At 38.9% G+C, this 12,678-nt stretch overlaps 1 protein-coding gene across 7 annotated transcripts in view; it reads left to right on the plus strand.

The window, feature by feature from the left end:
* Positions 1-12,678, plus strand: part of DPP6 (dipeptidyl peptidase like 6) — a 551,821-nt gene that overhangs the window by 427,001 nt on the left and 112,142 nt on the right. For all 7 annotated transcript variants that reach the window (XM_035317871.1, XM_035317875.1, XM_035317869.1 and 4 more), the window contains one exon: positions 8,715-8,767. In XM_035317871.1, the coding sequence (XP_035173762.1) occupies positions 8,715-8,767 (53 nt within the window). The remainder of the gene's footprint in view (positions 1-8,714; positions 8,768-12,678) is intronic.

A 12,678-nucleotide genomic window follows, 5' to 3' on the forward strand; every position in this document is an offset into this window, starting at 1 on the left:
TCCCCAGTAACCTAGGACAGAGCAGCAATGAGTGCACAAATGCTGGTGCAAAAAAAGCTTCAGAGTGCTTTGTAGCTGCCATTTTATTTACGATTAAAAAATGGAACAGTCGTCCTTTAAGCCAGTGACTGCAAGTGCTTGCTCATGCTGCTGGTGCCAGTGGAGTGCTGTGAGGGACAGGTGGCTCGGGAGCAAAAGGAGGCTTTTGTAATTGCTTGGCAGGGCAGAGCTGTATTAGAGTGCAGCAGCAGTTGGCAGATTGGATTAACGTTCTCCTAGGGGCAAGATCTGGCACATGAGCTGTATGTTAATACCTGTAGCCTAAGTTGATTCTGGACCTGCATTTGTAACAAAAAGAACATCCGCTTTACTTCCCTCATGTCACAAAGGCATCAATCCTAATACTGGCAACCAAGTTCTCTTTTGACATCATCAGTAGAATAAGGCTCTCAAATGCATAATTTGGAAACATAACTTTTAATAAGGAATTATTATCGTGAAATGACTGAGATAGATAATTGGTTTGTTGAACATGAAGTAGCAGCACTACCTTACAGCACTGTAGTCCATCTATTACTGTATTGGATGCAGCCATCACACTTTATTTGTGGTTATCTCACAAACTAGAGGTGACATTATTTGTAAAGGAGTAATTCTTTGGTTTAGCTGGTTCAGAGACCTTTGGAATGGGAACTAGAAAATCAGCTTCGAATGCCAGCACTCCCCCTCCACCCCCCACGCCCCCAAGTATATTTGTGGGAGAGATTTACATATTAACTGTGTGTGTTGCCTTCAGCATATGACCCTGTTACAAATGGCTTGAGTTTGTGTTATGAATGCTTCTAAAAAGCAAGACCCCAAGGCATGAATATGCCATCCTTTCCCAATGTCACCTTGTTGCGAGATTGATTCTGCTCCAAGGAAGCCTCTCCAGCATGGGTGGCAGGAGGGCTGGCCATTCACAGCACCACCAGACTGGAGAGCTGCTCTGATCGTCCTCTGCACACCAAGGATGAGCTTATAGCCTCAGGCTCCTTCAGGCTCATATTGAAACAATTTAATTTTCAGTTTCAGAGAAAATGGATTGAATTGCTGAAAGATTTAAAAAATAGAGTCATGCAAAGATTTTTCTTGATGATCTCTTTTGTTCTCCCACTCTCCATCCCTTGTACAGACCATTTCATTCTCTTCTTCCAAAGTAATTGCTAACACTTCTTCCCAGTTCTGGAGATATCCAATATCTGGTCCTTGATTTTATATGACATTGAGTAGCAGTGGAGCAGCTCCTTATTCACACTGATGTAACTGAGATGAGGCACTGACCCATTAGGTCTCCCTGAGATATTGGTTGCTTCATGTTGGCTGCATCGTTTTGCCCAGGAACAAGTATGCTTAACTCTTTGGCTGCTGCATTGGGATCCTCTCCTTTCCAAAATAAATGGTTTCCTCCCTTCTCTCATAATAACACATGCAATCCCCAGGTATAGATCTTGATCCTTTTGCCTAAATGTTAATTTAAGTTTGTTCCTGTGGAATACAGAGACAATTATAACAAAGGTAACCAGTTGCCAAATGCTCTGCATCTCAATAACCTGAGACCCCTTCTTCTAATCGCCCTTCCTACCTAAAACTATTTTCCCTGCCTCTGTCCTTTCCTGAGCTCACCAGACTACCCCAGCATGGCACAGCATTACTGGTGCACACTGCCCAAGGTTGCAACCACTTTACTTGTGGGGCTGATCATCTGGCTGTGGAAAGAGCGTCCTAAATTGGGTGTTTGGGAACAGCTGGGGGTTGTTTGGCTGCCATCTGAAATGATGCACAGGGAATACTCGATGATAGCATTTCATTATGGTTTTTCTAATTTATTAGAGGCACAAAGAGAAATAGGCAGTGCTTCTCAGAAGGCTGCTGTAACAAGCTGGCACACGGCATGACACTGTATTAGAGGTACATTACTTGGGAAGGCATAAAGTATAAAAGGATAATACAATGTAGAGACAAAAGAGAGTTTGCTGCCTCAGATGAAAACAAAATAGGTCAGTATCATAATGAATTTGAAAGGTGAGAATGTTGAAAAGACCTCAAATTATATGGCTTTATTGATTTGGTTGGTTCTTACAAACAATCAAGCTTAGGGTACAAAATACTTGTATGGATTTTTTCTCTTTCCTTTTTTCTCTCTTTTTTTTTTTTTTCATTACAGTGACACAAAAGAAATAGATACGGCTTTTCAGAGAGTCTAATTCCAAGTTGGTTACTATGGAGTGGCTATTAAGCATAAAATGGTGGTAATACTTTGCTAAAATATTGGGCTGGGGAGAATACTTATGGCCAATCTGTCTCCACGAACTAAAAATAAATAAATGAAAGACTATTACCTAATTACCTACAAAATATGCCTCAAACAGAGATAGCTCCTTGTGCTCTAAATCACAAATATGAAGGAGAATCAAGAAAAAATGTAATTTCACCTAAACATATCTCTGAAAGATAAGAAGTTGGACAAAGCATTACCAAGAAGTTAGTGTTCAGCTACAGGACTGTCTTTTTTCATCCTTTTTGGAGGGTCAGTTCAAATTAGTATGGGAAATGAAGGATTTTTTCTCAACAGAATGGAATGGTTCATACATCTTCTGTTTGTACAGACCCAACAAAACTGATAGTATCATGAGGAGTTTTGATGAAGGCAAATGATGACTCACATTTAGTCTTTGATGTTAACTTTCATCAAAAATACAGAAAATTCTCCAAGCAGGTACAGTGACCTTCTTTGATTCTCCACAGAATACCATAAAGAAGTATGGCAATGCAGTATTTTTAGTCAGACAATTATCCTTGTCTCTAATGGAAAATTTATATGAATGACATCTATTACCCTGGAGAAACAACACAGCATTTGCTCGTTGATGAAGGACTGATAGAAAAATCAGTGTGGCAGTGTAGCTTTGACTGTGGGTCATCCTTTACCGCGCATAGTACTTGCATGTTGTAGAAAGAAATGCAACCTGTAGCTAACCTTTGCTTGTGGTTTTCCCTCTGAACATTTTTTTTGTCCCCTGTTCATGCCATCATTAGATAACGGGGTACCAAGCACTCATGCTGCTTGCCAACATGGAGCTGCAACCCTCCTACATTCTGCCATCACTTTATTCTCTTTTCCCTCTTAATTTGTCACCTTCAATATGTGGTAAAGTATCACAGATATTAAAGGATAATTCTTCTTTTACCTGCATATTTTACTTCACAGCATGAATTACAGTTTTATGGAGTGCCAAGACCGTTATGAAAGGTGTAGCATGTAATTATGTCACATGTTTGGGATTATTCAATTGGACTGAATTCCATATGTGCATTTGGGGGGTTGTCTGCTCATAGCACAAGTAAGAAAATGGGCTACAGAATCTCTGTCCAGAAAACATTTTTTTGGAGACTCTTTGTGGGAAACACTTTTAATGGATCTGGCAGTTCCTGTTTCACCAGCCACATGCACTTTATTTTTACTATCTTACTGTAGTGCATGAATAGGAATATATTATAAGGATAATTTGGGTCTGTTAAGAAACCTGAGGGAATCCACTATTTGGAGATATACTTTATTGTTACAGAATAAAAAGCAGTTCCTTTTACCCAGATAACTACTGAGAGCTTTATGATTAATTATGTTAAAATGCTTTCTCACTGTTCTCGCACTTCAGCCAACTATTGTGCAGGGGGTTTTTTTGATGACTATTTGGAATGATCATTTCTGTATGGGTATGCTGGGGTGACTTTTTGGATGTATGATTACTGAATGTGAAGAAAACACAAAATAGTAGATATTTTGTATTAAGCCTTTCAAACTTCTTTATAATGCAGCTTACAATTTTAACTTACTCTATGGCTGTTCCCTTTCAAACTCTATGGGATTATTTGTGAGTTTCCTAGGTAATAATTTAATCTAAGTAATAATACAGCATGAAGGACCAGATGGCTCTATGGAGTGATTTAGAAAATGGACACAAAATTTGTTTTATTCCTGTATTTATCAAGTAAGTAATAATCGGGGAGTCATGGCAGACAGTCCATTGGTGTTTAATCTCAGATCAGAAAACTGTTCAATACACTGAGAGATAAGACACTAAACTAACTTTTTTTGATAGAACACCCTATTGGCTGATGAGAAGATTGAACTGGGTTGGGGAATTTTCTTCTAAACATCCTAAAAGAAAGTTTTTACTGCCTGCATGTGTGTCTTATTTCCATTGATTCAGCACCTTGTCATACAGACATTAAGGGAAACCGTTCGATGAATGCAGATTACTTCAGTTGCTAGCAGGGTATCAGCCCACGAAGTGTGACAGAAACTGGCATGGAAGATGGAACTGTAAACTAAACTCTTCCTTTTTTTGTTCTGATGATAGTGCTATATCCTCAGCAGATAGCATATCGTTTTCATCACAGCCATATGATAGAAACTATTTCACACTTTCCTTCTAAAAAAAATCCTGAATTTCCATCCAAAACATTTTCCTAATGTTTTGTGAGTTGCAGAGGCAGTGCCAAACTGAAAATAATGATGAAAGGTTCAAACTTTTAATAAGGAGTTAATGAAGGTGAACACCCTGTTGCGTCCAGGTTGTGCCTGTGTGACAAACCTGGTGAGATGTGGGAAGGTCACAAGGAGTCTGCCTGTCTTTTTGGACTTATGTCAAGTACTGCTGCAGTTGTTTAGGGGCATGAACAAGAGCTATAAACTCTAATTTAAAGTATATGAATAATCACAATTAATAGATGAGTCCAAATCCATTCTATTTTTCAATAAAATATGTTTTCTGTTTAATAAGCTCGGATGGATTAGGATTTGTGTCCTTGGAGATCATAGAAGGGCTTTCAAGGAGACATTACACTACTGTCCACACCATATTTTGCTCTGGTGTGGAACAGAAATTGCTTCTTCCAGTTCATTTCTGTAGCTCGTAGGAATCAAAATTTACTTGCTGTTTCAGAATTTGGTGGCTAGGAAAAAGGAGACACTGCTCTACTGCTACACATGCTGCAATGTTTGCATTCCTGCTGTCATATGGTCAGGTCCAGGTTTCTTTGTTGATTACATAAAACAAGGTCAGTGGCTTCAGAGCAAAGTCTTGTCTTACATAATTAGCCCTGCATTTTTCTGAATTTGAGGGTGATAATTGCCTTTAGAAGACTTGAACAGAAACATATAGAGCCATCTCTTAGTCCCTTTATGACTTCAGCAAAACCAGGCACACGTTGCAGTGAATAACATAGACTGAAAGTAAGCAAGATCTGAGCTGTGACCTGGGATAAGAGACCCTGTGGGAGAGTGCTTCTGGCACAGTGGTTTTAGTATAATGTCTTTTACAACATTCATTGATTGCAGCTGGCATGGAAGTTTTTGTGATCTGATTCTGGTCATACTTAAAACCCTTCAGAACTGTCTTAAACCTGTTCTGACCTATGTTGGCAGGAAGAGTTGGCACACAAAGTTTTACAGAGGAAATCATTGCCAAAAACTGCTACTTTGCATGTGTCTCTCTACTGAGAGAAGGTGCCTCTGATATGCAGCCAAAAATTTGGGCTAAGAACATCAAATCAGTGCAATAAACTCTTACTACACCTCTTGGATAGATAGGAGGAATGCAGAGAGTTAACACTGCTATTTTTGTTGAAGAAACAATAAAATCAGAGAGGATACGTGAAATGATTATGAACCCCTTTAAGACCTGTTCAGTCTGGTACTTTGGGTGTTAGAAGAATTATCTCTTTTCTGCACTTTTCCTTGATGTGGGGTTTTCCTAATGAGAGGTAATCAATTGAATTTGACTCAGTTTTTCAGTTGAGATATTAAGAATATTTAGTCTTCATCTCAAAAAGTTAAAATAATTTCATGTTTTTTTACATATCTAAGAGGAAAGCAGCCATTTCAGTTCTCAGGAAGACATTAAATGGTGTTTCTCTTGGCCCCCTACCAGTTTAAGGAGGTTGCTCACAATGTATTTTCCAAACATGTTTGAAATAGGGATGAGAAGGACTTTTGATCTGCATGGGCTGTTGTGCTCAAGAACTAAAAGAATAATATACATCTGATCCTGAAGTCTTTTCTCATATAGGTTATTGTTGTTTATGTGAGCAAATGTACTGACTTTTAAAGATTTATTTGAGGAAGGATTGATCCTGTGAATGAACTCTGCAAGCTACAAGCCTTTGAAGACTACAAGCTAAAGGCACAGCTAATGTGAGAAAGTTTAGAGTTTGCCGAAGACCCAAGACAGGATAACAAGTAATATTCAGAAAATAAAGGAGTTCTCTGAAACTCCTACAAATCTCACCCCCCCCCCCCCCCCCCCCCCCCCCCCCCCCACCCCCCATCCTAAACTCTCTCTCAAAAATAAATAAATAAATAAATAAAAATTAAAAAAATAGAAATCATTTAGTCTCCATTAGTGGCTCTAAGACAGCTCTGAACTCTCCAGCATGGCTGTGGGGACTCTGTACCACAAGTAGGGTCACCAGTAGATGTCCTACTCACAACTTCCCTGGCTGTTACTTTTCCCTCCAGCTTGACACAATTCTCCATCTTGTCCTGAAGCCATCTGTTCATACTTATTCTGGGGGCTGATTTCTGCCTCTGCTAAGAGACTACACAGTGGATTGTTACCTTGAAGGCCAGTCTTTGCGTAGTTTATATTTATTATATTTACATCATTTTCTACATCCTACTGCCATTCCTACTCAAAGACAAAAGTTGCTCAGTATTTATTTTAGCATTTTAGCAGTTTCAGAACTTCAGGAATTTTAGCAGTTTCAGAACTTCAGCAAGTCTGGAATAAAACCTAAGGCCATGGGCTTCGGCAAGGTCTCCATTTTCAGCATTTTAAGCTTCAAGAGCTCCTTTGAGTTTTGATCTGACTGGGGGTAGATGAGATAAATAATTTATTTGATGTCATCTGTAAAGGTGGATCTGAAAAGGACGCATACTAAAATAAACGCTATCTTGAAAAGAATTTGTGCTACTAGACCTTCCCTGACGTAATACACCAGAGACTGACCTTGTCAGGGGAGAATTTATGTATCCGCATGCCTCAAAGGGCATATGGTTTTGGCATACAACCTGGTAATATCCTTGGAATGAGATGAATGAATAGCAGAAAGGAAGGGATTCAGGTCTGTCTGTCATCAGTCTCTGCATTTCACAGGGAGAAGATCATTGTTGTCACCTCTATATTCTAGCAGTAGATTTTTTCTCTTTTTATTTATTTATTTTTCCCCAGGGATTTTTTTCAGTAATGTAAAGATTTAGTGTTTGGATTCAAATTGTAACAGAGAAGTTTGTTTTAGCATCTACAGGATGATGTACCTGGTGTTTCTTTGCCTCTCTACTAAGCCCCAAATAGATGGGAGCATCTTAGACACCACTGTGCAGGCTTGCCCTTGAGAGTGACTTGTAGGAAGCCATGCTTACTTGTCTGTGATGCTAGCAGTGTGCCTGGGATGGTCATTGCTGAGGCTTGCAGTGCTATCCAGGACATCTCATGGTTTCTTAACATAAGTCAAAAATAAAAAATTAAAATGTCCCAAATGAGAGGTACCTAGGGAAAAAAAATAAATAAAAAAAAATCATTATCAGACAAACTTTATTTGTGAAGAAAGTATTCAGGAAAGTTTCTCTTTTTGTCCTCTGGGAAGGAATGCTTTTTGAGAGCTACTGGAAGCCAAGAGAGTTAAAATTTGAAATAAGTGTCAAATTGAATGATTTTAATATACTTATATATGTATATATAGTAACAGGGCATAATTGCAAAAGTGGGTGCCTATATAAATATGTATAAATTCATTCTTATTTAGAACTTCATGCTACTGTCCAGCCTCTTGTGTTGCTCAGTGTTTCTCACCTTGGACAACCACAGATCCCTATTAGGGAATGCATTGTCACTAGAGGAAAATAGTCCACTGATTCTTAAATCACTGACCTTGACACTGGTATTATTATTATTTACTACTTAGAAAATAAGTCATAAAGTCTCCCTACTGAGAAGACCTGCCATACAAGCTGACAAGCTCCTCCCCAGGGCCCAAAGACTGCAAATTGATATGAAGATGCAACTTAGCAACTTAACAGGTCAAACAAATGTGAGGTCAGCTTTATGCCCGAAGTCAATAAGGTTTCATTTGCTAGCTGACACGGGTCTTACAACCCACTCTGAGATCACCTAGTGTCACTCCCTTCTTATTTATGCAGGAATAAAGCAGAGAAATATGTGTTGTATCCCTGTTGTGTCTAGTTATAATGATGGAGAATGTCTCCAGCTGACCAAGGTGTCCTCATTAATGATTGTTCTATATTTAGCCCGTGTGGACAGCATGTGCCCCCAAATTAATCAAAGACCTGGTAGTCATGGTAACGACACTGAGCATCTGGATGTATACGATTTGCCAAACTGTAATAAAGTCAAGATGAAAAGCACACACAACAGTGCTAGGTGAATTCATGTATTGTGTTTTTCTTTTTGTTGTTTTTTGTTTGTTCTTTTTTTGTACTACAGATTTTGAAGTATTTATTACAGCTCCCTAGCCATAAATACTAGATTTTATTTTATTTTATCTTATTTTATCTTATTTTATTTTATTTTATTCAGAGAAAGAACCCTATTAATGCAGGTGACAACTACTAATCTTTTTTTTCTGTTTTGTTTCTTAATTTCATTTTGCAGGTGTATCAGCATTCATACACGGCATATTATGTCCTCAGCAAAATACCTCATGGGTAAGCAATTATTCAATACCTTGATTTTAAAACTCATCCATTAATAATTCTGCAAAATAATGTGTATCTTGACAAATGGTTTCCCAGTGACAGCCCTTTGAAATGGTCTGGCAATCAGCTGCAGAATCCACTGTGCTGTGTGTTGTACAAAAGATGACACAGTCTGGAAACAGAAGTACTCAGTTTCCCTGGAGAGTCCGACTACGTGAATTTCATATTTCAGTTTTCAAGTTTTTGGCCAGAATGTAGATGTGTTGGCATCTGGCTGAGAGACACAGTTGGCCATTCACCAGAGTACTGTCGGAGGATCTATCCAGGGGAGTTTAGTTCCTTAAACTTAGTCAGAATTGAGGCATCACCTTTAAGCTTTGGGTCTTTCAACAGTTTCCCTTGACACAAATGCTCTCTCTAGCATCTCAGCTGCAAGCAGATAGAGAAATAGTCTGTTTCTAGGATTCTGATGTTGCTTCAATACACGCACTCAAAATTATACTGAAGCTATGAGCCTTTGGGTTTATAGTTTACCTTTCCAGAGAGTGTGAGGTAAGTGCAAACAAACAATAATGCCACATAAGCTTTACAAAACATTTCTAAAGTTAATGAGAGCATATTGGTTTACATAAAGCATATAGCATGAAAGATTACAAGTCATAATATGTAATAAATTTCTATCACACAATGCCTCTTTCTTTAGGTCCCCCATCTCCTGTAAGTGCAGAGTGTTTAAAAGCAATGGCAAAAAATAACAATAAGTTGTGCTGAAATGTAATTTCAGTATTTACTGTGCTTGTTCAGTAGTTTATCATTTCTATACATTATGGCTAAACAGCTAGCAGATGTTTGGGATCCTTGCAACAGCTCACAAAAATCTGCAAAATTAAAAAAAATAATAATAAAAAAATAAAAAAATCTACCTGGTTTATGTACAAGGCAATCATAGAATCACCAGAAAATTCAGGTTGGAAAGGACCTCATGATGTCTGAACTCCAGCTCAAAGCAGTCTGATCAGAGCTTTATCCAGAAGAGTTTTGGGAAGGTGCAAGGACACGGACTGCACAGCCCTGCTGGGCACCCTGCCCCACTGCCTGATTGTCATCATGAGGAAAATGTTTCCCCTTAAGTCCAGGTGATATCCTAGGATTTGCCTCAGCACACTTGTTCTCACACCCACAATAAATAAATAAATAATAGAAATAAAAGCTGAAATAACTTTCTTTGGCTTCCACCAAACGATCAAGAAAAAATACTTTATACAAATAAAGCTGTACATGGGATACCTATTTTGCAATCTGTGAGCCTTGGAGCTCACAAATCCTGCTTCCCTACAACATATATTCTGTGACTGACCCACCATAAAAAATCATGAGCTCAAGGTTAAGTTTTTTTCCATGTACACGTGGAACATGGGAATTGAGAGACGTCTCACCATCTTCCATGTCAATGTTCTGGCATCCCATTGTGAAACATTCCACATTTCTTCATTCTCTTCCCTTCCCTGTCTCTGGTCTTCATTTTTGCTTACTGGATTTATTTCGCTTTTGAAAACTCCATTCTTGTGGCCAATATATCTGAAATTAATCTGTGGGTTGAAAGGATGTCAAGCAACAGGCTGAACACACAGCATGAACACATGAGCTTTATATCTGCTCTAAATGTGGCTAAAAGTAAAAGCTTTCAAGAGACAGCACAGTTTGATCCCAGAAAAACAGTAGAGGTGAAGACAGAAGTATCATACATAGCGTATATCAGAAATGCTAAAAATTAACAATGCAGGGATCCAGGCAGTTTGCTACTACTGCATGACCTTTCTTCATCCCTGACAATGAGCTTCTTGTCAACCCAGCCTGAATTTTATCACACACTCATCTGTGTTTTACCTTTCTCTTCATGTTGTTTTAGTCATGGTGCAGTCAGCTGAGGGAAAAATGTGTCAGAGGAGACAAATCCACTATGAGGGGAAGATTTGGAAAGTGAAATGGTGCTGGAAGGCACACAGCTGTATCAGGCATTGGGGTCCCCATGGTATGATGCGATGTTGGATCAGGCAGCTGCTGGCAGGAGGACAGTTGGAAGGGTGGCTGTGTTTTGTGTTGTGAATGGTATGATTTACAAAGCAGTTTAGGCTGTAGATACGTATACAGGCATTGCAATCCACATTGCAAAGTAACAACTGCACTGATCTTTCAGCTGATCATAGCACATGCTAGTGGTGGAAGGCATGGCTTATTAGCATTTCCATGGTACATGGGCATTTATCATTCTTCTGGAGAAATTTTAGGTATATTTTAGGGTAGTGCAAGAAGAGAAAGGGCAGGTGTAGTGGTTGATGTTGGATATAACAGGTGTTTCAATGCATCAAATGAGCTGGTAGTACAGTCTCTATTGGATGAAGGTATGAAAATCTCTTCACATATTTCATATTTAATACAGGATTACCGCCCTGATAGATGGGTGTAGATGAAGATCATTGAAGTCAGGACCCAACACGCTGACACAGCACAAGGTGCAGTTCAGTTTGGTGCCCCAGGTCCTTCAGTGACAACAAAATTTGCAATCCACAGGCAACATCATTGCCTTCCATGGGCCGATAAAAACGAGGGATAGCTCTGCTAGGGCTAACTATTAAGGAAGCCAAATAATCTAACCTGTAGCATCACTTTATAAATAAAGTGACATTAATGTCAGCATAAATTGTTTTTTAAAGGAAATTTCTAATTCTTTCTTCCATGTTCCATAGACTTTCCAGACTCTGGCTGTGCCAAAAGGGACTTGAATAAGCATTTTGCAGGTTTTATTGAGAGGTTTCCATGCGTCTGATGTGCCAATTTGGGAACATCCTCAGCTGATATGTTGACAAATGATATTTTATAAAGGGTACGGGACTGTAACATTTTTCCATGAGAGCTGCTGTGAAGATGAACTCCCTGTGGAAGGAGGAGTAGTGCAATCTGGCTCTCTACAGGACAATTGGTATATGTCAATGACATACACACCAAGGACCTTATTTAAAAATGAAAATAAGGCCGAAGTAGAAGAGAGGGTAAATAACCCTGCAGGGACTCTGCACAGATTTAATTTCTTCTTCTTTTTAATTTCAGCCTTCTCACAGCCTCTTAGTAGATTCAGGGTAGAAAGCCCTACAGCTTTTGCCATGTTTGCCTTCTGTTTTTTTTGTCTGTTTGATTGGTTTGTTTGTTTGTAGCCCGAGATTTTAATTTTTCAGAGGGGAAGCAAGCTAAGATCTGCAGTTCTCATTTTCCTGGGCTGAGCACTCGGGGCGTGTAGGGGAGTTGGGTCAGTTCAGCTTTCCTGCACAACGTTCTTTTTTCTCCTCCTGATCACCCAAAAATATGATCCTGGCGCCGGGTGCCATCTAGTGGAACAAACCTCTGCTCTCACTTCACTTCCCTGGCAGAAGAAGCTATGCGTCGACACCTGCTCTTTTCTCTGAAAGATGCTGCTGTTCAGATACCTACTGGTAAATGCTTACAGTTGTCTGTAAAGACATTTTTTGCAAAGCTCCTCTCATAACCCCAAAGTTGCACTTTGCACTTGCCGCGTTATAATTGACAGCTAATTGTACTTTATAGGTATTGTGATTGCATCCCCAGGCTTAGATGTGCAATAGGTAGTTCTCATGTGAGGTACTGAAAAACAAAAACAAACAAACAAAAAACTATTTAATAATATTTTTTTTACCTAACTCTGGAAAACAAAAATTTATCTACTACAATGTAAGCACAAACCAGCAATCTGTTTGGTTGGTTGGTTGTTTTTTGTTGTTGTTGTTGTTGTTGTTTGTCTGTTTTGTTTTGTTTCATTTTTGTTTTTGTTGTTTTAAATTATGCTGTGGGTTTTAATAACATTCCTCTAACTAAGTCCAATATGGATTATCTTAGTCTTTCACATG

Source organism: Oxyura jamaicensis, chromosome 2 (assembly GCF_011077185.1).
Source record: "Oxyura jamaicensis isolate SHBP4307 breed ruddy duck chromosome 2, BPBGC_Ojam_1.0, whole genome shotgun sequence".
Classification (NCBI taxonomy): Eukaryota; Metazoa; Chordata; class Aves; order Anseriformes; family Anatidae; genus Oxyura; species Oxyura jamaicensis.